We start from the raw sequence: 27,993 nt of genomic DNA, 5'->3' as shown, positions 1-27,993 counted from the left end.
AGATGAAGTAATTTTTCTTAATATAATAATCACTAACATTTGTTAAACACTAACTATGTCCTGGACACTTGTGCTAAAACCTGTCTTCCATTTTCTCATTTTAATCCTTATACAGGGGCTTCCCTGGTGGCGCAGTGGTTGAGAGTCCGCCTGCCGATGCAGGGGACACGGGTTCATGCCCCCGGTCCGGGAGGATCCCACATGCTGCAGAGCGGCTGGGCCCGTGGGCCATGGCCGCTGAGCCTGCGTGTCCGGAGCCTGTGCTCCGCAATGGGAGAGGCCACAACAGTGAGAGGCCCGTGTACTGCAAAAAAAAAAAAAAAAAAAAAAAAAAATTCTATACAACCCTATGGGTTAGATGCTATGATAAATCCCATTTTAGAGATAAAGAAACAGAAGTTTCAGGAGGTGTGGCAGAGATTGTGAACATTCCTGCTATTGACCTTCTACCAGTGGTACCTGCACCTCTAGTTTAAGATGGACACGGCTGCCCTGCTAGAGACAGCCCTTTCCAGACTCCCTTGCAGCTGGCTCTGCCTTTGTAACTGTGTTTGGGCAAATAAGTTGTGAGTGAAAGTGATATGTTTCATTTCTGAATCTTGGTCTTAGAACATTTCCCTTGGGACTTTGAATGAAGACATGGCAGTGACCCAGCTTCAGTGAGGCAGATGAAGACCATATGTTTAGGGGACATTGCAGTGCAAAACTGGGGCAAACTGGGTTCTTGAAAGATCTTGTATAGCACAGCCCATCTGCACTATTTTAAGAGAGAGAAATAAATGACTATCTGACTTAAGCTGCTATGTTTTGGAATCTCTTTGTGACAGAAGCATGGCCTTTATCCTAACTAATATAGAAAGTTAAAGAAACTTACCCATGTTAATAGTTAGGTCCAGGATTCCAACCCAAACCATCTGAATTTAGAACCTCTCTGCATTTGCAGTCTCTAATAGTGTCGAGTAAGAGTTCAATACATGTGTGATGAATGGAATAGAATCTTCCTCTTGGGTAATAGTTTTATACCCTAACTCCACCAAATATTTCACTTGAGCTGCTGACAAGTGCAAAATTGACTGATTTGAGATTTATCTTTTCTACAGTCCAGCCTATGCAGCTGATTTTCTGATTAACAGTGAAATGCTTCATTGCTGACAGGACATCCTCTCCAAAGATTAAGGGGAAAAATCTAATTAATACCCCTTCAGGCTACTTTAACTACAATTCACTTTTAGTTTACAATTGAAAAATATCAGAAGCTGATGATAAATACATTAAAGACTGTAACAGCTTCTACAAGAGCCTGCCCAGAATTAAGACCTGCCTATTGTTCCTCAGTAGTATTGTCTTGGGTCAGAAGCAACATCCCAAAGATTAGGGGAGAATTGTTTAGACTACATTTACCCATGCCCATGGAGGCTACAATCTCTTCTTCGAATGAATTCCCAATTCAATTTTATTACTGTAGTCTTTAGTTGAAACGTCTGGATTTTCCTTTTCCTGATCTATGACCACACACCATAAATGTCCCAAGCTTCCCACATTATAGTTCTACATTGAGAAGAGGAGCCTGGAGTTACCTCCTCTATACAGTAGGCCCAGTGAGCCCCTAGAAGTATATCAACAAGTAAGTACAAGAATCATACAAGCCATGTGTTCTAAGAATATCCATACTGGGTATGGTATGGTACAGACAGTACAGCCACAGGAGGAAAAGAGAGAAGCTTGGAAGAAATTTATTATTCTCACAGGTCCTAGATAGGGGGTCACTACATGTCATGCAGGGCCACAGGGGAATCACTAAGGTCTGGTCATTTGGCAGAAAGGAGCAAGGGAAAAGTCAAGGCCAGAGCCTTTATTGGAGTTTCTGTGAGAAATCCCATAGAACGGGCTGGGGCAGGGTAAAACGTTTAGGACATTTGAATAATTCCAGCAGGCTTTGGGCTATGGAGGTAGTCTCTGGTTGCCTGGTACCTGGCCTTGGCAGGATTTAGGGCAGAGAATATTGGCTTCACGTGTGAGAGTTAGATAAGGAGCTGGTTGGGGCTATCGACCCAGGATTGGTTGGTTTGCAAATGAAAGAAGTGATTCCAGCTGAGTCCTTTGCCCTCTATGAGTGGGCTAGCCCTACAAGCGGTGTCTTTCTTTGTCCAGGAAGCTTTTTTAAGATGTCAAAACATCATAAAATACAGAAAGTAGAAGATACGATTAATACACTATGCATAAAGAAGTTTTTATCCACGTGGGAAGTAAGAAGTCCTCACATTAAAAGGTAAATAACAATATTTTATATACAATATAAAATAATGATGATGATGCTAGCCAATATACTGAATGCTTACACTGTGTTAAGTCCTTTCTTTATAAGCATCATTTCATTGAATCCTCACAACCACTTCATGTGTTAGGTCCTACTATATATCCCAGTTTACAGATGATTACATTGAATTTAAGTTATGTGCCCAAAGACAAATATTTGTTAAGTGGCAGAAGTGATATTCAAACCCAAATCTGAATGACTTCAGAAACTTTGCTCTTTTTTATTTTTTATTTTTTGCAGTACGCGGGCCTCTCCCATTGCGGAGCACAGGATCCAGACGCGCAGGCTCAGCGGCCATGGCTCAAGGGCCCAGCCACTCCACGGCATGTGGGATCTTCCCGGACCAGGGCAGGAACCCGTGTCCCCTGCATCAGCAGGTGGACTCTCAACCACTGCGCCACCAGGGAAGCCCAGAAACTTTCTTCTTAATTTCTGTGATGACTCCTGCAAATATTAACAGTGCCAAGACTGAGATACACTAAGTGTGTTAGGCATTCAGAGGAGGAAGAGTCCACTTCTAGATTAATGGTCCAAAAGCAGCAAAGACTTAATGAAAAGCAAAAAGACCACAGCAGCCAAAGGGTAAGGTAGATAGGAAGAGCTATCTAAAAGCAGAGCTGAACCAGTTGCCTCTAGTTCAAAGTAAAAACCTTTGTTAGAGTTGTTAACATAGCAAAGGATGAAATCACTCACGAGAAGGGGGGCAAAAGTACTATATAGTATCTTAAGAATTGTTCTGGGCTTCCCTGGTGGTGCAGTGGTTGAGAGTCCGCCTGCCGATGCAGGGGACACGGGTTCATGCCCTGGTCCGGGAAGATCCCACATGCCGCAGAGCGGCTGGGCCTGTGGGCCATGGCCGCTGAGCCTGTGTGTCCGGAGCCTGTGCTCCGCAACGGGAGAGGCCACAACAGTGAGAGGCCTGCCTACCGCAAAAAAAAAAAAAAAAATTGTTCTGCTTACTTTTGGTTAGAAGCCCACTGTATTACCACCTCTGGGCCATGAACTTACTATCTTGTGATTCTCAAAGTGTGTTCCATTGATCACTTATTTCCAGATCAATTAGCTTAAAAATACTTGTAGTCTTTGTAAAAATACAGATGTTTAGGTTGCACCTTCGAACCAGGTAGAACCCTGGAATCTGTCTTTTAGCAAGCTCCTCAGGTGATTCTTACACACATTAAAGTTGGAGAGGCTTTGCTAATCCATTCATTGTTTATTAGGGGTGAGATGAAAATGGTTCAAGCTAGGCTAAACAGCTGACACCAAAGAGTTACCCAGTAATATAATGTGCACCTGGGGCTAGGGGACGAGGAAAGTGATAACAGGTAGGAAAAGTCATGCTAAGGTATGCATCTAAACATTATTTTCATAGGTGAAGTAAATATAAGATGACCATCAAGGGAACTAAAAGAAATGAGTATTTTTTAAAAGCAGAAATAATACAGGGATGAAAGGAGGACATTTTCATTGCCTTGGGTGAGAGCATGTGCTAATTGATGGTGTCAGAACTCCTGGGGCATCCCTTGTTGATCCCTGTCCTTATGTCTTTACCTCTCCTTTGTCCTCTTCCTGAATGGAAGCACCACAGCTAAGACAGTGTCAGAACAACCCCCACTCAATATCCTGCAAAACGGAGGGGGAGAGAGAGGTGGGGGGGGAGAAAGGAACAGCATCGAGGGCAATTACCTCGATTCTCAGTGTGTTCTAGAAACAGCTCGGATAATGATAAAACAAAATCTCACAAAAACGTCAGCATTCGTGTTCCCCAGGAAAATGTATGTGGCCCAAGAAGAAAAATTACCTGTGATTCTCCTCTGGTCAGAATCTTTAGATGATTTGTCACTCTTTTTGATTTCTTGCTAATTGAATGAATATTTAGTTTAGACAATTTATCTTTAAGTGATTCATCCTCATCGTTCTTCTTGTATTTTAGAACTGAAACGGAAGAATGCAATAACATATCTGAACATGTGAGGCACAGGAAGTGTGTGTTCCATCCAAAGTATTCAAGATTGATATTTATATTTAAGATAACACTGTATGATTTTCGGACCTCTGGTACCGATGCAATATGCTCCAGCCCCTCTGCCCAGTCACAGCTTAGATGCCCACCCCACTGACCTTCAGAAACTGTCCTAGGACTTGAGCTCCTCAAAGCCCAGGGTTCATTTACCTCGCACATTAAAGAAATTCCTGATACTGGAAAAAACTCTCTCTTCTCAGACAATACACTTGTTATCAGGTCTCTAGAATGAAGCATCAAGACTTAACTAATGGAAAGACAACTGCAGCCAACATAAGAAGACCTCGGATCCATCCCAGGGTGGTATCTCCACTAGCTGAGAGATTTGGGGTAAGCTGAGTGACCTCTCTGAGGTGTACTTTTTTATCTTTAACATGATTTTCACCTCTCATATTGTTCAAAATGTTAAATATTCCTAACATTCTGTTTTGGTAATGGTGTGGAGACAGGAGCATTCTTATACGCTGTTGACATGGATTAAATCAATATAGTTTTTGTAGAGAACAATTTGGCAGAGTCTTATAGAAGTGAAAATATTTATAGTCTATGACCAGGAAGTCCGTGTAGAGAATCTGCTTTCCATAATGAGGCATACAAACTTTTGTTTGCTATAGCGGTTTTTTCTAAGAGCAGAATGTTGGAAACAGTCTAAAAGTTTACTCATAGAGGTATTGTTTAATAAATTATGATACACTCATGAATGGGATACTATGGAACCATGAAAAAGAAGACCATATTAACCTGAAGAATGTTCATGATATAAAATTAAGTTTTTAAAAAGCCCCAGGAAACTGTAGTACCATTTGCAAAAGGAAGGAAAGAAGGAAAAAGAGAGAAGAAAAAAATAGAAAAAAGACATAGAAAGTCTGAAGAGAACTTAACTAAAATGTTAGCTATGTGAACTGGAATCATGGGAGTAGAAAAAATTTCCTCTTTAAAACTTTGAAATTTTAAGTTTAAGCAAACAGAAAAGTTAAAATAATATTACAGCTATTGTCCATCTCCCCGCTTTGTCAAATCTTAACATTTTGCCTTGTTTCCAATCTTTTTATTTTAAAAAAATCGCATAACAATTGAAACTTCGCTGAGCTCCATCTTTGATCCCTAAAGGGATCTGTGATCCAAAGTTTTGGGGTTTATTATATCTGTATCTATTTTCATGCCTTTACTTTGTAGGTATGTAGTCATACAGTGTATAATATTATTTTCAATCCTTATAAAAATGGAACCATATTGCATCCATTCTTCTGTTACTTGCTAATTTACTTTTTAAAAAACTCAACATTGTGTTTTTGAGATCTGTCTAATTGATACATGTACTTTAATTAATTTTATGTTTTCATGGTATCATAGTGTATAAAACACAGTTTATCCATTATCTGGATTAATATGCAAGCCACTATCCATTTCTTTGTTTGCTTGTTTCTTTTTTTTGTTTTCCTTTTTTTTCTTTTGCTATTGCGAACAGTGCTAGTTACTAGTATACCTCTCCACAAGCATATGAGCCAGTTTCTCAAATATCTAGAAACTGATTTTCTGTATCTTGGGTATGTGTATCTTCAGTTTAATAGGTATTTTCATATTGTTCTCCAAAGTGGTGTTTCTAATTTACATTCTCACCTGCAAACTGAGATTCAGCACTTACATTATCCACTAAAAATCTTATTGCCAATCCGGTAGGCTGGGAACACTTTGTCATTGTGATTTTAATTTGCATTTCCCTGATTATTAGTGAATCTTAGCATTTAAAAACTTACTGGTCTTTCTGTGAATTACTCATTTTTATTATTAACCTTTTTTGTATTAGAATGTTTTTACTGATTTAATATCAATAATTATATATTCTAGATAGTAATCCTTTGTCTATGGGCTATCTTTTCATTTTGTTTATGGTATCTTTCACTCTACACCTTTCACTTTTCTTTATAGTTACAATTTATTTATACAAATATATACAATTTTTAAAATAAAAAATTAGAAAATACAAACAATAAAAATAAAGAAGTGGTTGGATCAATTAGCTCCACAGTTCTACCATTGCTTTTACTGTTGAATTGAGATTTAACGTTAGAAGTACGAAGCCAATCAAGAACTTATGGACACAAATCACCCTGAGAGAGGACCCATGGTCTATCCCAATGCACTACTACATCTGAGATGATAGGAGCCATCTAATTGTGCTTCCTGTTTTGAAACCTACGTTCTACTTTAGAGGTGAACTTTACACCTAGGTAACAAATAGTTAACAATAATTTGTTAATTTGAGAAAGAAATATACTTTCTTCCTTCAGTGGAGCAATTAATTGCCAAAAAATACCCATTCTTTGTGTTCCAGAACCAAATAAGCCTGATGTGTTAGCTGGGCCATCTTACCTGTGTCTGCCCTTCTCACCACCCCTTTTCAGCTCTAGCTTTTCACTGCTCCCAGCTACCAGGCCATGCCTCCTTCCTACCATGCATAATGCCAAGAACAGGAGGATCATATGCTATGGGTGTCTTCAGCCCACAGTATGTCATCGGGCATGCAGTGGTCAAAAGAGGTTGACTATAGGGCTGTTCAATAAAAAGTTGTCAATCTTTTGCCTCATGATCTTCTCCTGAAGCTAGCTGGCAAGGCAAAACCATCCTCTCCTCCCTAGCCTCTAACTTTAAATATCAAATGATCATTATCACTGCAACTGCTGTAACTACTGAGACATTCTGATTCTCCGAAACATGAACAGAATATTCCAACGCTGGAAAACCCCCAACTGATCATATCTCCTCTTACCTAAATCCTTCCGTCTTTTAAGTTCATTGATGTTTACATTAATATCTTTCACTGCAGCAAAGGCATCCTCCAGTGCTCTAAAGTCTGGGTGAGAGGGAGGGGTGGAATTCCGGAGTTCACAGAGTAATAGGGGGTACTTCATCACTCTCTGAATTGGTTTGATCATCAAAGAGCCCATGTCCAGTAAGTTTGGTTTGCCTCTGCAATAGAGATAAATTAATATCTGTTTCACAAACATTTGTCTTATAATCTCCTTTTTATTTTTGTGATTTTAATTTTTTTTTATGATTACTCCTGAAACTGTTTTTCACCCTTTTCCCCTTCCATTTGGCTATGTTCAGTTTCTAAATGAAAGCATGGGCAATGGGTGGCAAAAAGAAGCAAGGCTGAAAGATCCTACTACTAAAAAAAGTTAAAAGAAAATAAGTATATTTGTCCACTTTCAGGTGGACAAATATACTTATTTGTCTATTTAGGACTCAAAGCATGATTTCCAACCATGTTCCACTTACAGTTTTTTTAATAACAGGTTTTATAATAATAGTGGGAAACAATTCTAGAATGCATTTCCCATGACAATGAATAAAAATGCATTTTCCTGATGGTATTTTTGTGATTATTAAGTGAGGAGAATAAGTTCATCATTTAAAAATCTAAACATAGGGCTTCCCTGGTGGCGCAGTGGTTGAGAGTCTGCCTGCCGATGCAGGGGACACGGGTTCGTGCCCCGGTCAGGGAAGATCCCACATGCCGCGGAGCGGCTAGGCGCATGAGCCATGGCCACTGAGCCTGCGTGTCCAGAGCCTGTGCTCTGCAGCGGGAGAGGCCACATCAGTGAGAGGCCCGCATACCACAAAAAAAAAAAAATCATAATTTGTCCTCTTTCTTCTACCAAATTGAGAAGTTGAATTTATAGTGTTTCAGAGGTTGTATCACACTCCCCAAAAGAGATTTATAATAAAAGCAACATTCTCTAGATATTGTTAATATCATCACTATCACTAATCATTGGTATTACACAATGACTTTCCATGTGGAATTCTTCTTAGCCCACAGATCTTCAAATGGCTACACAAAAGTGAGCACTCACCCCTGACTCTTCCTTTTGGAGCTTCTGAGATGAGACTAGAGCCATTCCAACTGGCCAAGTAGTTCACAGGAAATAAAAAAGCTACCAGCTTGGTCATGCCGTTGTCCAACCCACTGTATTCAATTCATTCAGCCAGAAAGCAGTGATGTCTAACAGCCTCTTTATGCAAGAGGCAAATAAAGAGATACTGTAAATGGAACATGGATGAAAATTGTGTTTTGAGTCCCTTCTGATACATGGATACACTCATTTGTTTTCCTTTGGGTTTTTATTTAGAAGAGAGAGAATATAGACACTGTTTTCAAATTCTGATGGGTGGATCTTTCATTCTTCAATTACTATGATTCAAGTACTATATGGGCAGACAACAGACCACATAATTGAAATGGTGAAACGGATCTAAAAAGCATTGAACAAAATTAGAAAAGTTGCATCATTAGAAAAGATCTGAAGGCACCCTAGAGAGCATGTTTGAACTCTTCATTTGATAAATGAGAAACTAAAGAACTTTGATTATCACATGTAAGTGCACACATGCAGACACACATACACACACACACACACTCCAGTCACTCTGTCACATGTCCCCATTTTATTTTCATTATAGCACTTATCACTATCTGGAATCATCCTTTTTCTTTATTTACCAGTTTATGTTCAATTTCTCTGTCACCACTATATCTCCAGCATGACAAATAGTATTCCCTCAATGAATATTTGTAAACAGAAGTGACAGATTTCTCATATTTTCTGTAATGTGCTGTTATTTTACATTCAACACTTTAAAAAAATTGCACAGTGGTCCTGAATTTTATTCATATGTTGAGAAAATGATTATACTGTAATAGAGACAAAGACTGAATCAAACCAAAAGGCAACATTTTTCAAAGGAAAATCAAAATAAATGATAAAGGTTTGTGAGGGAGTAAAGAGTTGCTTTTTTTTTAAGTTAAAAAATTTACTGAATAGTTGATTTACAGTGTTGTACTAATTTCTGCTGTACAGCAAAGTGATTCAGTTATACATATTCTTTTCCATTATGGTTTATCACAGGACATTGAATATAGTTCTCTGTGCTAAACAGTAGGACCTTGTTATTTATCCATCCTATATATAATAGTTTGCCTCTGCTAATCTCAAACTCCCAATCCTTCCCTTTCACCTACTCTCCTCCCCCTTGATAACCACAAGTCTGTTCTCTATGTCTGTAAGTCTGTTTCTCTTTCATAGATATGTTCATTTTGCCGTATTTTAGATTCCACATATAAGTGATATCATATGGTATTTGTCTTTGTCTTTCTGACTTTACTTAGTATGATAATCTCTAATTGTATCCATGTTGCTGCAAATGGCATTATTTCATTCTTTTTTCATGGCTGAGTAATATTCCATTATATTCCATATATACCGTATATACCATATATATTCCATGTATACCATATCTTCTTTATTCATATATTGATGGACATTTATGTTGTTTCCATGTCTTCACTATTGTAAATAGTGCTTCTATGAACATAGGGGTGCATGTATCTTTTCAAATTATAGTTTTGTCTGGATATATGCCCAGGATTGAGATTGCTGGATCACATAGTAGTTCTATTTTTAGCTTTTTGAGGAACTTCCATACTGTTTTCCATAGTGGCTGCACCACTTTACATCCTCAGCAACAGTGTAAGAGGGTTCCCTTTTCTCCACACCCTCTCCAGCATTTATTATTTGTAGACTTTTTAATGATGGTCATTCTGACTGGTGTGAGGTGGTACCTCACTGTAGTTTTGATTTGCATTTCTCTAATGATTAGTGATGTTGAGCATCTTTTCATATGTCTATTGGCCATTTGTATATCTTCTTTGGAGAAACGTCTATTTAGGTCTTTTGCCCATTTTTCGATTGGGTTGTTTGTTTGTTGTTTTTTCTTATTGAATTATATGAGCTGTTTGTATATTTTAGAAATTAATCCCTTGTCAGTTGCATCATTTGTAAATATTTTCTCCCAGTCCATAGGTTGTCTTTTTGTTTTGTTTATGATTTCCTTTGCTGTGCAAAAGCTTATAATTTTGATTAGGTCCCAATTGTTTATTTTTGCTTTTATTTCTATTGCATTGGGAGATTGACCTAAGAAAACATTGGTATTATTTATGTCAGACAACATTCTGCCTATGTTCTCTTATAGGAGTTCTATGGTGTCATGTCTTATATGTAAGTTTTTAAGCCATTTTGAGTTTATTTTTGTGTATGGCATGAGGGTGTGTTCTAACTTCATTGATTTACATGCAGCTGTCCAACTTTCCCAACACCACTTGCTGAAGAGACTCTCTTTTCTCCATTGTATATTCTTGCCTCCTTTGTCAAAAAAGAGTTGCTTTGATAGACTTTATCTTGTACTTCCTACCCATTTGCACCAAATATACTAAGGAAGGGGGAAGGGAAATAAGGAGACAGGGTGACAAAGAGGAAATGAGGGAGAGAGGGAGACAGAGATATTACTGGTTTTCCAAGAAGACTGGGTGAAGTGGTTGGGAGAAAATGTAAATCTATTATGAATACTGAAAAAATAATGATTAAAAACATATTTTCTCACCAATGGTATATCAGTAGCCAAACCTTTGAATATGACAGGGAACATCTTTCTATATCTTAAACATAAATTCTTCAACAATTTAGACACTTAAGTAGAAATAATTCCTTAAATAAGAACAAGTCAGGAATATGGAAGGTATTAATTTGATTAGAGGAAATCATTATCCTTATGAATAAGATCAGATTTCTTCTGAGTTTTCCTTTTTACTATCAGCAAATATCAGTTTATTTAGTCTTATAAAAATCACTGAAAATACCATCAAAATATAGATGTAATCACACAATTCAATCAAACAAAACTCAATTTTAATAAGATAGCTTATCCATGTGGCCTACTGTTATATACATATTTAAAAACTTTTAATTACAAAAAAATTCCCAGATATATTAAAGAATATACTTGTATCTTTGAGCTGCTCTCCTTTCTTGCTTATCAGGATCCGTCAAAAAACCAACCTAGAAAACATAGGCAGAACACCCTATGACATAAATCACAGCAAGATCGTTTTTGACCCACCTCATAGAGAAATGGAAATAAAAACAAAAATAAACAAATGAGACCTAATGAAACTTAAAGCTTTTGCACAGCAAAGGAAACCATAAACAAGATGAAAAGACAACAAGAATGGGAGAAAATATTTGCAAATGAAGCAACTGACAAAGGATTAATCTCCAAAATATACAAGCAGCTCATGCAGCTCAATATCAAAAAAACAAACAACCCAATCCAAAAATGGCCAGAAGACCTAAATAGACATTTCTCCAAAGAAGATATACAGATTGCCAACAAACACATGAAAGGATACTCAACATCACTAATCATTAGAGAAATGCAAATCAAAACTACAATGAGGTATCAGTTCACACCGGTCAGAATGGTCATCATCAAAAAATCTACAAACAATAAATGCTAGAGAGGGTGTGGAGGAAAGGGAACCTTCTTGCACTGTTGGTGGGAATGTAAAGTGATACAGCTACTATGGAGAACAATATGGAGTTTCCTTAAAAAACTAAAAATAGAACTACCATACGACCAAACAATACCACTACTGTTCATATACCTTGAGAAAACCATAATTCAAAAAGAGTCAGGTACCACAATGTTCATTGCATCACCATTTACAATAGCCAGGACAGGGAAGCAACCTAAGTGTCCATCGACAGATGAATGGATAAAGAAGATGTGGCATGTATATACCATGTAATAGTACTCAGCCATAAAAAGAAATGAAATTGAGTTATTTGTAGTGAGGTGGATGGACCTAGAGTCTGTTATACAGAGTGAAGTAAGTCTGAAAGTCTGAAAGAGAAAAACAAATACCATATGCTAACACATATATATGGAATCTAAAAAAAAAAAAAGTTCTGATGAACCTAGGGAAAAGACAGGAATAAAGACACAGACATAGAGAATGGACTTGAGGATATGGGGAGGGGGAAGGGTAAGCTGGGATGAAGTGAGAGAGTAGCACTGACATATATACACTACCAAATGTAAAATAGATAGCTAGTGGGAAGCACCTGCATGGTACAGGGAGATCAGCTCGGTGCTTTGCAACCACCTAGAGGGGTGGGATAAGGAGTGTGGGAGGGAGATGCAAGAGGGAGGGGATATGGGGATATACATATGTATATAGCTGATTCACTTCGTTATACAGCAGAAACTATCACAACACTGTAAAGCAATTATACTCCAATAAAGATATTAAAAAAAAAACACCCAACAACCTAGACCCTTTAGTTCTGTCCAGATCTTATCATTACTTCTTTTTCTATCACTCTTTGGCATCAAAGTTCTATTCTCTCCCTTTTACGTTTCAAATGACAATAATAACAATAATAAATGATGACTTTCTCTTAAAAGCATTACAGATGCGAATATTAAAAAAGTTTTCCTCAAAAATGAGAAATCTCCCAGACACCTTTGTCTTCAGATAAGCATGGTGGACAGTTTCCCAAGTGATGAGCAATGATATTCTGACATCTACATCACACAGACAAACAATATGGTAGAAAAGATAGAGGATGTGTTCCTAGATAATGACACTCCAGGCATTCAGTGCCACAACGCTCACCCCATCTAATCCCTTCCAGTAAGACTGAGTTCTGACAACTGTGCCAGGCAGATGAGTCTTATGTGTGATATAACCCAGTTCAGCCAAGTAACCAATTATCACATGCCTCTCCCGCAAAAAAGTAACCAAATGTATAACAATTCCCAATACATATTGTGCTGAAAACTAAGGTAGTTCTTAATTTGTAATTCTGTTTCATATTCCTCTATCTTATCATGAATACTTTGGCAAATATTTAGTACCGAAAGTAGCTACACTAATCTCACTACAAATTATTATTGGAACATTACAAAGTCAAGTAAACACAGCTGGCTTTGTTTTAGCAGGATCCAGTTTTGCTATAAAGAGCTTTGTATCAAGTACAAGAAAACAGTTGCACAATGAAAAGTAAAATGATATTTAAACAATGTAAAAACTGTGATGAAAACAGAAAAAATCAGATATACCTCAACATTGGGGTATATCTATATTTCTTAATTTGAGGGAGAAAATGAAGGAAAACTAATCATGTAACTATTGATCATATTACTTTGAATTTCCTCTATTTTATGGCCACAATATCTTAAATTTAATATTTAGTTTATAGAAGCCACAAACCATCTATACTGTTATTGAATTGTTTTTCAATTTACTCTCCTTTTAAAATATAACAAGACAACTTTAGAGGAAACTGCATATTGCTATGCAAATAATAAGGAAATAACACTTGTCATAATTTTAAAATTTCTTTGAAAACAAATACAGAACTACTAACAAATTTTAGAAGCTGTAAAGGAGATGAGCAAATGGTAATTGATATAGCAGACCAGAAAGAACCAATAATATGGAGAAGCAATTATTTAATCACTCCTCCAAATGTTCATTAACTAGAGTCCTTGAGACCTATGGAAGTGAAGGGAGAGGGGCATGGGGATTAGAAGAAGAAGGACTAGTTAAAAACCTGGTTAAGAAACAGCATAATTCTTAAGGTGCTACACAAATGGCACCTTGAGATCATTTGGAGGACTAAGGAAGAGCTCTTGGAAATTAAAAGGATAATAGCAGAAATAAAAACTCAAAAGTGTTGGAGAAAATGTTCAGGAACTTTCCAGAGAGAAGAGCAAAAATACAAAAATGGAAGAAAGTATAAGAAAATTAGAAGACCAGTCTAGGCGTTCCAATATCAAAATAATAAGAGTCCCAGAAAGAGAGAACAGAACACATGGGGAGGAAATCATCTATGAAATAATTCAAGGAACACGAGTTAGCAGGTTGAAAGAACTCACTGAGTACACAGCACAATGAATGAAACGGACTCACATTGGAATCCATAAAACTGCAAGTTATCGGGGACAAAGAGTAAAGCCTACAATCCTTCAGGGAAACATATAAACTAAACAGTTAAAAACAAACAATTAGGAATCATTTTCATTTCTTGTAGCAATACTGAAAGTTAGAAACAATGAAGAATTACCTTTATATTCTGAAGATGAATGATTTTCAAATTAGAATTCTATATGAAATCAAAATATATAAATCAAGTGTGAGGGTAAAATAAAGACATTTTTGATATAAAAGTTCTTAAAGGGCCTCCCTGGTGGCGCAAGTGGTTAAGAGTCCGCCTGCCGATGCAGGGGATACGGGTTCGTGCCCCGGTCTGGGAGGATCCCATATGCCGCGGAGCGGCTGGGCCCGTGAGCCATGGCCGCTGGGCCTGCGCATCCAGAGCCTGTGCTCCGCAACGGGAGAGGCCACAACAGTGAGAGGCCCACATACCGCAAAAAGAAAAAAAAAAAAAAAAAAAAAAAAAAAAAGTTCTTAAAGTTTTCCTTCCCATGCATTCTTTGATGAATAGGGGAAACTATTGCAGGATGTCCTCTACTAAAAACAGGAAAGAGGCAAAGAGAAAGTCTAGATGATGGGAAGGGAGTTCCTAAAAGACAGTAACGCCCAGTGTCAATCAGTCCAAACTCAAAAGGTCAGAAGGCTCTAGGAGAGGCTTTTACAGGGAGATGAAATTGATAGCATACAAAATTCACCTGGCTGTCTTCAAGATGACTGGCTGTGAGTTCAGCATTAATGGTTAGTACAAAGAAAATTAAGGGGGAATAAAAGGCAATAGTTAAGTCCCAGAAAAACAAGTAATCCGTTTATTCCAAGGTTTAGTTCTGAAAAGAAATTTATTCACGTATAATAATTCAAGCACTGATTATTGTTCCAATTCAAATTACAATGTAACTACATAGGGAGAATGGTGAGATGGGATGTGTGTGTGTGTGTGTGTGTGTGTGTGTGTGTGTGTGTGTGTAGAGGAGATCGGGTAGGGAAGAGAGAAAGATTCTTGTCTTCCATAGGGGGAAGTCAATACATAATACCTAAAAAGGAAGAGCCATATTTTTTTGGAGTCATGAAGATAAATACCAAAATAGTCAACTCAAATGTGTGAAATACAATGTTGTGTTAATTTCTGCTGTACAGCAAAGTGACTCAGTTATACACATATATACATTCTTTATTATATTCTTTTCCATTATGCTTTATCCCAGAATATTGAATATAGTTCCCTGTGCTATACAATGGACTACTATTTTTCTTAAATCCTGTAGAACTATTTGGCTTTTTAAACCATGGGTAGATATAATTTTAACAAAAGAGAAAGTTTTTAAAGAAGGAAACATTCAAGAATATTCAAGAAAATTCTGAAAAGGAATAATACTGAGCTGAGATTAGTTATACCTGATATTAAAATATAAAGCTGCAAAAATGAAAGCAGTTTGGTATGGGTACATATATGGGCAAATGGAAATCAAACACAAAATAGAAAATAAAGAAATAAATACAAGTATGTATGGAAATTATATGGTAAATATGACATTCCTACTCAGTGGAAAAAAGGAACCATTCAATATCAGGTATTGTGATAATTAGCTTGTCAAATAAAAATGGATTCTTTACACCAAAATAATTTCTAGATAGATCAAAGATTTAAATGTTAAAAATGAAATTATAGATCTTGGTGAAAACATGGGATTACGGTTTAAAAACAAACTCGGGGTTTCTAAGTGAGATACAGAATCCAAAAGCTACAATAGAAAAAAGTGATAAATCTATTTTAAAATTTAGCTCTGTAAAACTGTATGGATAAAAATGAAAACAGAAGCAACTATACACTATGTTAAAAGTCAAATGATAATCTGGAAAAGTTATTCACAGTGCATAAGATAGAAAAAAGGATAATACACTTGCTAATTAAAGAGCCATTATCAATCTTTTAGAAAAAGATAAACATCTCGGTAAAAGTGAACAATCAATAAAAAAGATAATTCATTAGAGGTGAAATACAAATGGTTAAACACAAGATTATTTTTAATGATAATGAAAACAATACAATGCTACTTTTGGCCTATTACATTGCCATAAGTTGTAAGGATGCAAACATTAGTTTTATCTAGTGCTAGCAAGTAGTAGATAAATGGACAACTCATATATGGTAGTGGGACTATAAATTAGTTCAACTTTTCTTAAATTATCTGGCAATAAGTATCGAAAGCCCTTTGATCTAGTAATTCCACTTTTAGAAATCCATCCAAAGAAAATAATTAAACTATTATTCAAAGATCATGTATAAGAATGAACACGTAAAGTCAATCTTTGCAAGACAGACACACTTCAAGTATCTGTAAGGGTTTGGTAAACTAAATTATGGTATATACATCAGATAGAATAGTATGCAGTCATAAAGCAATGTGGATTTATGTTTACTGACAGAGAGATGCTCATGATGTATTGATAAAGAGGTAGCAAGTTGACATACAAGAAATAGATAGCCATCCTATTTTAGTCAACATGTGTCTGTGTAGAGAAAACAATTGCAGGGAAGTAAGGGACTCATGTGATGTTAAAATAGTTCACTCTGGAATGTGACTACCAATTGTCTTCTGTGTCCTCATTTTGATTTTCTATGTTTTCAGTGTTTCTTGAATAATTTTAAAAATACAAAACTTAAGAAAAAAATAACATAACATTTTGAGATTGATTGAAACACTGAGATCCAAAGGTGGAAATGAAACCCTGAGATCCAAAGGTGGAAATAACTGGTCAGGCAGAGAAGCGTATAGAGGAGTATAAATATTGAAGATAAAACAGTATATTTCTGGAGGTACATTTAGAATAGGTATATTTTTCTTGCTTTAGAACATGGGACTTGTATCCCACGCTTCAGGGGAGACCTTTTGGTGGAAGATTCTATGATTCTTGTCACTTTGATACTGTTTTGATGTTTTCATAAGATTATAATTCAAAGTAAACATTGTAGAAATTTTAAATGTCTTTGCCTTTCTCTGTACTTTTTAAAATGCAGATTGTGAAAAAAAGACAGTTTTCAGCTTCCATAAGTAAGACATTTTTTTGAAGCCATTTTAAAACCCACATCTCATAAATGCACTACTCTAGCTGTGACATTCTTGGCCTTAGCTACTAAGGGGTCCAACAATTACATAGCATTTGACATTGCCTTTTGCTCTTTTAGGTAGCAGCGTCTGTGCCTCCTGTCCTGAATGAGAGAAACAGGAAGGAAAATAACTCATGGTTAACGTGGTTTTGATGTTCATGCAGCCACACACTATGACTCTTCTTCCTATTTTCGAGTTCTTGATGTATAGAATGGGTTAGAGGGGGGCATAAGGAGCCTGCTAACACCCACACAGCAGGACTGCCGCAGAAGCCAGTGCAATTTCTTAAGAAAGAATTTCAATACAAGGTGCTGTTTGTTTTAAGTATTCTGTATGTAGGAGCCTGTGCATGCTAATGTATTAAAAGATTTGCTCACTTTCCTTCTCTGAATCTCTCTTTCTGTCTGTCTCTGTCTCTCAATCTTTGGTTATAAAGACCTAAGCTCTAGGAAAAGAAATCTAAGTATTGGATTGGTCACAATGTTGGTTTGGGTTTCTCCATAGCATCGTTATGTGTAACATACATCATATGTGTAGCATACATCGTATGTGTAGAATAGATGTGTAGCATATGAAGTTCTTCTCTCATCCCCCAGCTCTGTAAATCTCCAGTCCTAGGCACAATGCCAGAGCCACAGGCTTTATAATGAGACAGCAATCCCCCACCCCTCCAATACCATCAACTGTCATTGAAGAGAAGCCAGGAAAGCTCTGGTGTGTGAAAGGACCAAAAGGCCCTATTCTATTATGCTCCTCTTCAAATTCAAATGGTCTTGAACAAATCTAATCATATCTGTTTATACTATAGGATATTGTTTTCCTTTTGAAAGAAAAGGCTTATAAAGTGAGAGAACTGGGTGCTTGTTTGGTATGCCAAAAACTAACTTCTCAGCTTGGCTGGGGTATAAAACCTTAGTCTACAGGTCTCCTGTATGATGCCGGATTCTTCCACCTCACCCTGGAATTCTGTCTTTCCTCAAGGTTGCTCTGCACCAAAGCATGAATGGCAGATATTTACAGCTTAAATTAATATAATTTTTATTTTGTAAATTTTGTATTTCTTGTTGTAAAGTTTCAGGAGTTTAGAATGTACACACACACACACACACACACACACACACACACACACACACACAAGCAGACTAGGAACTCAGGACTTTAGATAGTTCCTGACCATGCTAAGGCAAACACGTGCTTTTTTAAGTACTGGTAAATTTGACTTCATATTCAAATCAATATCATCTTTTCAATATTAGTCAGACTGGACATGCTGTTCTTCTATAAAAATGGAAATCTTGCAAAGTATGTGTATGTGTGTGTTGCTTTTATAAGCTAATTTCTATATTGTCCTAGTAATCAATTATTTCATCTTAATATTTCATTTTTATACTATGTATGTGTGTATATGATTTTTTTCTCTGTAAATCAGAGTCCAAATCAGAAGAAACAGAATATTTTACTGTAATGTATAAGGAAGCTTTTCTTTTATACATTAATCTATGTAACCTTCAAAAACATTATGGTATTAATCTGAGACTTTTTAGACTAATGTTGTCCTTAGGAAGAAACATTTTTGGACACATTAAAATGATTCCTAAACATATGTGTGATAAGCAGTTCCCAAAGAGTTACTGGCACCAACAAACTAGTGATTTAAGTAAATTATACCCCAAGATTCTTCTAAAAAGTTTAATAAGGTACACATAATTTAATATGTAAGATCATCTCAGGCAAATTGGAAATAAATGCACCAATAATATCTAGGGTAAATGTCTTTGCAATCTTGACTTATTGAAAGCAATGAACAACATTGTAAAAACTAAAAATTCTGATTTGCACAGAAATATTCATCAGCTTTTCCCCATGATTTTAACATTTGATATCTATTATTTAAACAAAAATACTTACTCTTGCATGTATATTTTCCTGTAAGAAAAGGGAAAAAAAGTAAATTCATGTAAATATAGATATTTGAGGTAATAAGCAAACATTATATAAGTTTTAAAATTTTATTATGTAAAATAATGTAATAAGTCATTTTCATGAAGATTTTATAGAATTAGTTTTATAATATCCCTAAAACTTTATTTTAGTATGTATCCACCATATTTGTTTCACACTTTGTATAAGGTTTAAAAACTGTTGATTCAGATTATAGTTAGTAAATTTTAGTCATTTGAAAATGGATTTAAATGTTAATCTTTGTTTATATTATGAAATAAAAATCTATTAAACAGAGTAATTAGGAGAAATTGAGATAAGATTACAAAGGAAAGTGTTACTGACTTGCAGAAAACTACTATCAAGTGCTTTATAATATCTCTGTTTATAGTGTTTTTTATATATATAGATAGCTAGATAGATTATAAACAATTCACCTATTCAATTAGATAATTCCCATAAAAACATTCACTCGGCATTACTAGCTTTTGTGGCTTCCATTTTGCTCAAGCAAAACTAAAGTCCTTCCAAGGCAACGCGATCTGCCTCTACTTCCACGTCTTCTCTACCTCATTTCCCATAGTTCAGCTCCTCCCCGCATCTGTGGCAACTGCGTGCCTCCTTGTTCTTTTCAAAGCCTGCAGGCAGGCTCCTGCCTCGAGGGTCTTGCGCTTGCCTGACTGCCCTTCCTCCAGATATCTATATGGCTCCTTCCTTATCTCCTTCAGGTCTTTGTCCAAATGCCCCTGCCCAGTGACGCTTTCCCTGACCAACCTCTTAAACATTGTACCTGCCTCCCATTTTACTCCTGATTCTCATTCCCTGCTTTATTTCTCCCCATAACGCTTTGTCACCTTCTAATATACTATATGCTTATTTGGTTTCTTGTCTATCTCTCCGCTCCCCGATGCCAAGGAGGGCAAGGATTTATCCTTGCTTTGTTCTCCATTGTAGCCCCAGTACCTGAAAAACGGACTGGCACACAGTAGCATAAAATGTATTTGTCAAATTAATTAAGTTAACAATAAAAAAGTGGAAATCTTTCAAGTTAAATTTCAAGAATAAAGGAGGTAGGAACTTCTCTCTGAAAGCCTCATGTGGCTATAGAGAAATAAAGTAATAACCTGTATTAATAAACTGATCACCTTGACCTCTGGTTTCCAGTCTTCTGGAACACAATAAGTGTTTTCAATACAAAAAAAAAAAAAAGTCGTGATCCCATCACATCATAGTAGATGGTTTTTTCATATTCAATGATTGAGAAAAAATTCAATAACTACCTATGCTGAATTTCATAAATTTTCATGGGCTTAATTAAAAAAATTAATCCCAGTACTTTATATATGTGGAAAACAATGGTATACATATATGTATAACAAGTATCCCTTCGCTCTCCAGACAGTGTATGAATGGATCCCTAGACATCTTGAAATAACTAGGTATTGCTGAATCCAAGACCTCCCAGTTGGGAATCCAACAGAGGATTATAAATTTTTAAAAATCAGCAGGTGCTACAATTTCAAACAATTATTAACTGTTGTTTGAAGAACTCTTCTATCTCAATGAAAGAAAGTACACCACCACTACCCTCCTGCCCAGTATTTCTTTCCATTCATTTTCTTTAAGCTCACATTCTTTCCCCAATTTCTGTCCCCTTCTATTAAGGAATTTCCTTTTCTTATTTTGCTCTGCAAGTCATAGATCAGAAAATTTGGGATAGAAGTTGAATAAAAATAAGAATTCAGTTTTCTATCAAAACAAACAAGTGAAAGATGCAATCACTTTGGAACCAAAACACATACTTTGAAGTTGAAAGAAAAGATTGTTGTTCTTCTAACTCCTAGAGAAGACATGGACGTTTTTTTCTCTTTCTATTCCATTTACTTCAACCAAATAAAACCTACATATTATAACATATATTAAACACTGTGTTTAATGTAAATATAACATTTTATGAAAAGGAACCTGAGGTTTTCCAACAGTGGAATAGTGGCATTATGTTATAACATCTCCTTTTTATTTGCTTATCATTTTAAAAAATCTCCCTTTTAGGCTAAAACTTTCCAGAAGTTAACCCCAGCCAAGGACATTTCAGGAAGGACAAAGTTAAATTTGGTCCATTTACCCCTTTGGGGGGTAAAGTAACAATATATCCACCACCCCACCTTACACCCTCATGGGGTCATTATAATTTGATTCACAGTTAACAATAGTTTTTTCGTGACTATTCCGTTAAGGATTATCATCTTTGTTCAAACATGATGTCACGTAATAAAGAACTGAAAGAGTTTCCAAAAAGGGTGATTTTAATTTTTACTTGGAACACCCCACTAGAATAATATTAAGAAATATAAACTGTGGTGGACAAATTGAAATCTATTCCTTTGATGTCATGTTGCATGTTGCATGAGCTTTTAGCTTCCCTGAATGGAAAAGCTATAGTAGTAATAGTAGTAATATGAGCAGCCAAAGCACCCAGATGACTAGAAGTTAGAAGTTTTCCTCCTGAGGATGGTGGCCTCAGTTAGGAGGAAGAAAAACGTAGATAACTTTATAACAGCTAGACGTGAAGTTAGAAATGCATCTTCCAGTTACCTACCAAAAAACTTGGAAAAGCCTCTTCATTCTTTTCCTATTACAAATAAACAAATCTCTAGGGCCTCTGAAAGGCATCAGGGATTTAGTGGTATTTATAACTAGAAAAACAGATAAAGGAGGCTGCAGACAGCCTATTCTAATTATAGCTACACTTGCATTCACAGCTATTCTATTTTTCGCTTTCCTCATGCAGAGCAGAAACCTTAAATAACCCCAAAGAGGCTAAGTAACTAGGTATTTAGCAAATAATTTCCATAAGTTTAGAAACTGTATTAAATCAGTATTTCATGTAATCTTACAGGTCACTAATGTGACGCTGTAAATACTCCTTGTTGAATAAATAAAAAACTTGCAGACTTCCAATTTATAAGCTGTAGATGCAGATGTGGGATTGTGCTTCTGGATTGTTTTAGTCTTTTCTTTCTAAGGTTTCTAAACCCTGAAATTACTGCTTAGATTGTATCTATAGTCATGAAAACAGCCTGTGTGCTTCAGGGAAAGCAGTGAGTGGGTACCATGGGCATGATTTCTCCTTCTAAAGTAGGTCTTCACTGGAGTGTATGTCCATGATCAACCAGAGGTGCTTGTTAAAGTGCAGATTTGTGGAGTGGACCCCAGCAATCCTATTTTTTTTGGTCTAGAGCAGAGCATAGGCAGTTGCACATCCCTGGTGGGTCCAGTGCAGGGAAACTCACACACCAAGAAACACTGCCCAAACGTTTCAAAGGGATTCAAAATTATTTTCTGGATACGAATATTATTTGCTCTTTTGAAAGATAATGGGCTTCAAAGAATAGCCAAATGTTATGAGCTCAAGTCTCTTGGTTACAGAACCAGGAAATCTCTCTACTCTCCTTTTGGAAGTTAGTCTTGAACCTCACCGTGACAGCTTCTGCTGTGTTATTTAAATTAACTCTTGTATTATTATTAAGCTTTCCAGATGGTTTTGTTTATCTACCAACTAGAAGGTATGTTCCCAGGAGGCAAGAACTATGTTTATATATTTGAAAAAAAAAGATATTTTCAACATTATCTAGTATCTATAATAAATATTTATTAGGCCCTCAATAAACATTTTAATTCTGGATAAAATGCAACTTCTGTTGCTTTAAAATCTGCTTTAACTTCTGAGGCATGGAGCCACCTTCTTCATGGATACTGCTTCAAATCCAGTTGTTCCAATACCCCCCAGCATGGTAGAAAATGGAGGCCACACCTAATATTCATTAGAAATTGGCAACTGTGCTTGGGTTCTGTTATTTAGCCACAAGGAAAAGGCAGAGCCCCAGTAATAGCTTTGACTGATTACTTGGCAAGGGAAACCAAGCCCTTGGGGTGTTCCAGACTCTCTTTGGCCTATAAACCTGTTTGAAAACCTGTTTCTCAGAATTTAAAGCTTAACACAATTGAGGTCAGTATCATAGTAATGTCAATAATTCTCCTGCTTTCAGTTATCAGGCAGACCAGTACAATTCATCATTAACTTTATTTTCATCAAAAGGCAACTTTGGGAAAAATAGCTCTAATTTAAACTATTTTATTTTGACTTTCTTTCCCTTAAGAAATAGTCCTGCCAATATTACTTCCTTTGGATTTTGTGTTTTCCTAAACCTTAGCACCTTCCAATGCCTGAAACGATTCCCTAATAGCAGAATGGGGCAGAATATACAATATTTGGGACATCACCAGGACAAGAACTTAAGGCTTTCAGGAAAAGATCAAATAAGCCTTTGGGTGTGAAAGGAATTTTCAGTAATTGGGATTTTATGAAGTTTCCAAATTACTTCTGCTTTAGCTGTTTTAGCGGGGTATGGTACTGAGCTACACTGCCTGATGGAATATTCTGGCACGGTTAATTTCTTTCTCTTAGGAGTCAACAGCTTAATGAATAATAAACTATTGTTCATCTCCCTCTGAACAGACAGCTCCACTTCTGGTCAGCTGTCAGAAGCACATGCCAAAATAAATTAACTACATCCTCTCCCTGTGTGGACCTCTAGCTCTGGGGCTGGGGTTAGAGTGATGATTCAAGGTTTTACTTGTTCACTTGCTATAAAATTTCTCTCTTTTATTTCTGGAAACTGAAGAAGGAAAATGGCTCAAGATAGACATTAATTAGATTAGATCTTGCCACTAGTTTAAGGTAGGAAAGATGTTCATTCACACCCTGGATAACACTATTATTTCTTCCTTGGAAAAAGCACCTGTAAATTTAGAAGATGTTGCTTCTAATATATGAATTTATTAAGATGGATACAGCTTCAGACTTTATAGTTTATCTAAATTGATTTGCTAACATTGAACTAAACAGCAATAATGGAGAAATAGTGCACTGGAACTACTCATCACATATTATCTTTAAGAATCACCTGATCATATTGAGCTGCTTGTGGGCACGGTTTAAGTATGATTTATTTTTGTATTTTCAAGACCCAGATCTATGCTTATTACAGCACAGGTGCTAAATAAGTGCTTGCGATTTAGTGACTTGAAATTGTCACTTTTCCGTAGCATGAAAATGGTTAAAGAGCTGCAGTAACTTAATGGCCAGTAGAGGGCGATAAAGTTAATTTTAAGAAATTTGTAGAGTCCAGTTTAAACCCATCTTCAGTCCCAGCTCTAGCCTGGAAAGGCTTTTCTCCAGAGTAGTCTCATTTAGCCTCCTGATTTCACTTTAATTCAGTTGTACCACATTAGACCCCCCTTTCCGCCCCCCCCTGCAATAGGGTATATAAAAGGGGAGGATCAGACTGGTTGGTGTGTGTTGATTTACACACCATAGCTCTCTCTGCTTGGTTAATTCTTAGCTTAATCAAGACCATTTGACAATGGATAACCTTTAGAAGTGAAAAACCACAATAGAACCACTGGGTAAGATGTGGAGTAGGGAAGACATTTTGGCTTTAAGCTTCATTCGGTAGAAAACTGGAGATACAGTAAGATACTAATTCCATTTAAAAGAACCCAAACACATGTTCATATTTATGTGTATAAATAAGATCAGAAAAAAATGCAAACTATGTTTTTTAATTCATGGTTAGCAAGGAATTAATACATGGAATAGTAAGGGTTTTTATCTTATTCATGCTTTCTTATATATTTTTTCAGATTTTTTTTTTTTTTTTTGGCCCGTACACACGGCTTGAGGGATCTCAGTTCTCTGACCAGGGATTGAACCGGGGCCACAGCACTGAAAGCCCAGAACCCTAACCAGCAGGCCACCAGGGAACTCCCTTTTTCATATTTTTATAGTGAATAGATATTTCTCCCAGATTAAAAAAAATTACATTAGGTAGCACTTCCCACCAACAATTTAGAGATGAGGAAGGAAGGCGTGACTAACTTTCCTGAAACTAACTTTAACAGGGCCTGACTTGTCTTTGCCAATCTCTCCTCCTTCCCCACAGTGAGTTTGGGGGATGGCAAGGGCCATTCAGAGGGTCATGGGACATCCCACTAATTTTATTATTCCACGTGCTCCCGTGACCACGGTGACACAGGCTGTTTCACATATTCCTTGACCTAGGTGGGAGCAGGCAAGTAACAACAGCTTTAAGAGGGGCTTTTCTTCTACATTTCATTTTTTGATATTGCATTTTTCTATCTCTACAGAGCCCCATATCTTCCCCATGTTATTTTTAGTCATCCTTGCGGGGAAAAAAACCAAGTCAATCAGGGTTTCTGGCAAGTCAGCTTTTCATGAAGAGAACACAAAGTAGAGCTCCCAGCAAGCCTCATAAAACATAGGATTTATGGGATAACTTTCATCTACATCCAGTTAAAATGTTCCCTGCTAGGTGACTGAGAGTGCATGGAAATCATTTGAAAAGGCCTTACTTTAAGGACTGAATACAGAGGCTCAAATATTGCTTCAGTTCCTCTTCCTTTTCATAGGACTCCAGTACACTGTGTGCTTCATCGTGGTGATAGCAGTAGATTTTATAAATATCTTCCAGTGGCCCTTTAATTTGCAAGAATACTTCTCCTGATAAATGCAAAACAAAGGCAAGATGACATCAAGTCAGACCAAACTGGCACTTCACATATTTATTTTGTGACAACATTGATTAGTGTTAAAAAGTTGGATGGAAAAAAAAAAAGTTGGATGGGCCCCATTTTATACCTAGATTGTTGCGGGGGGGGACAACAACCTAGTGGATGACGCTGAGGGACCTTCTTTCCTCCCTTTTCTTCCCTTTTTTCTTTCCACGATCCTCCTTCCCTTCTCCCTTTTTCATTCCTTCCCTCCTGTCTTTTATGAAACAAAGGATAATGAGCTTAATGGAGGTGGGCAGGAAAAGAAAGCTGGTTTTCTTAGATTATGCCCTTGGTTAGTGTGCAGGGTTCTGGAGCAAACAAAGATAAACAAAGAAAAACAAAGGGCATCACTCACTACCTGGTTCTATGAGGGCTAAGTCATCACCCACTGCAATTGCCCACCCTGAGAGGAATTCAGGATGAAAAACAGGATGAGGCACTCGTCAATTTGGATAAACAGACCCTCAGATGGTTGGGTGTATATCTCAGGAAGCCTTTCAATCATCCCAGATTCTTACATCTTCCCATACAGAGAAAAGCACTAAAATCATTAACTTGGGATATCTGTTCTTTGTGACTAGGAGTAATCTTTCAGCAAGATGTGTGTTTGATTGTGTGTATTTCCTAGCCCCAAAATCATATATACTGGCTTCTCCTCCACCTCTTTGGAGTCGTTTCCTCAGAGCCACTGAGAGGTCATCTCCTTATAGCCCTCAGTAAGTCCCTGAATAAAATTTAAACTCACAACTCTTACACTGTGGGTTTTTCTTTGACACCAGTTAAAGGCTGTACTTTAGAAACAGTCTGTATGGGTTCAGATCAGGCTGTGCTACAGACCTGGACAGATTATGACTTGGACAAGTTAGTTTTTGCTCTCTGAACCTGTTTTCTCATCTATAAAATGTGGACAGTAATAGATCCAGTTGCACAGGGTCATTATAAAATTAAAGAGGTAGGGTATGTAAAGTTCAGATTATAGTACACACATAGTAGATGCTCAAAATGGAGCAGTTATTGTCAATTTGTTAGAGGCATGAAGAGTGAAATTTCGGGTTCTAGGTAAATTATTTTTCGCTATTTATTTTACTAACATTTCCTGAGTTTGTCTGAAAGGCAAGCAGTGGATTTGAGGGAAATAAAATTTTTTCTTTTATGTGATAATAGAAAGAACTGGTCATTATTCCTGTTAAAAATCAACTGGATAATACTATGAACCAGTGTTATGACCGTTCATAAAGCAACCTGGGCTAATTATGTCCAAGTATTTAAGGAATCCTTTTTGATATATGATAAAATTGGGTCTATAAGTGATGAATCAAGTACATATTGGAGAATAGTTTGATTTAATCACCACTTCATCACATAAACATGCATCCACTATCCAACCCAGAACGTGTTAAGATAATTTGGGAGACACAGAAGAAATATGTGATAGATCTGCTCCCCAAAACATTGCCAGTTTGGGGTTGATAATGATCTGGGACTGAACTGATTGAAAGTGATAATGGACCTGCTAATCTGGGTCTATTATAGTAACAAGTTATTCTTCCTACAGATATAGAATTGTGCTTTATATTTTCAACAAGTTTTGCATATATTGAATGCTTAACTCCTTATACATATGAGGAGATAAGAGGTTATTTATCCGTATTAAATAAGGATGGACAAATCTGACTTTAAAACAAAGAAATGATTTTTCCAAAGTCCTGTCAGGAGATGGAGAGCCAGGATTAGAGGCCATATTCTCCTCATTGTTCCCTTAGATTTTAGCCCTCCCCACATCAGAGTTCTGCTGGACTCTGGACACAGTGATGCAGTTGCCTGGGACACTGGACTCAGAATCAGAAATCACTGTCATTTAGGATTTGTGAAGTAACTTCGGGAATGACTTTTAAAAAAAATTCTTTGAGCCTCAAATCTCTCATTTGTAAAATGGAAGTAATAGTTACATTTGAGATGAATTTGAGAATTAAATGAAATGTGGACATTAAATCTCCTGGCACTGACAAGTTCCTCAATAAATGTCACTTGCTTTCTAATGCTTCTCTACTATCTCCAGAATTATAACACTAGTACTTTTATTTTTTCATTTTTTAAAATTTATTTTTAAAGATTTTTTTTAATGTAG

General features: G+C 36.6%; 1 protein-coding gene across 1 annotated transcript in view; it reads right to left on the bottom strand.

Moving 5' to 3' along the window:
• ARHGEF38 (Rho guanine nucleotide exchange factor 38) overlaps positions 1-27,993 on the bottom strand; it is a 159,308-nt gene that overhangs the window by 31,356 nt on the left and 99,959 nt on the right. The window contains exons 4-7 of the mRNA XM_060088333.1: positions 25,665-25,812; positions 19,197-19,214; positions 7,111-7,310; positions 4,119-4,252 (exon numbers count right to left, since the gene is read on the bottom strand). Coding sequence (XP_059944316.1) covers positions 4,119-4,252; positions 7,111-7,310; positions 19,197-19,214; positions 25,665-25,812 — 500 coding nt within the window. The remainder of the gene's footprint in view (positions 1-4,118; positions 4,253-7,110; positions 7,311-19,196; positions 19,215-25,664; positions 25,813-27,993) is intronic.

The sequence above is a fragment of the Mesoplodon densirostris genome, chromosome 1 (assembly GCF_025265405.1).
Source record: "Mesoplodon densirostris isolate mMesDen1 chromosome 1, mMesDen1 primary haplotype, whole genome shotgun sequence".
In the NCBI taxonomy this organism is placed as follows: domain Eukaryota; kingdom Metazoa; phylum Chordata; class Mammalia; order Artiodactyla; family Ziphiidae; genus Mesoplodon; species Mesoplodon densirostris.
This window is presented reverse-complemented; position numbering and strand designations above follow the sequence as displayed.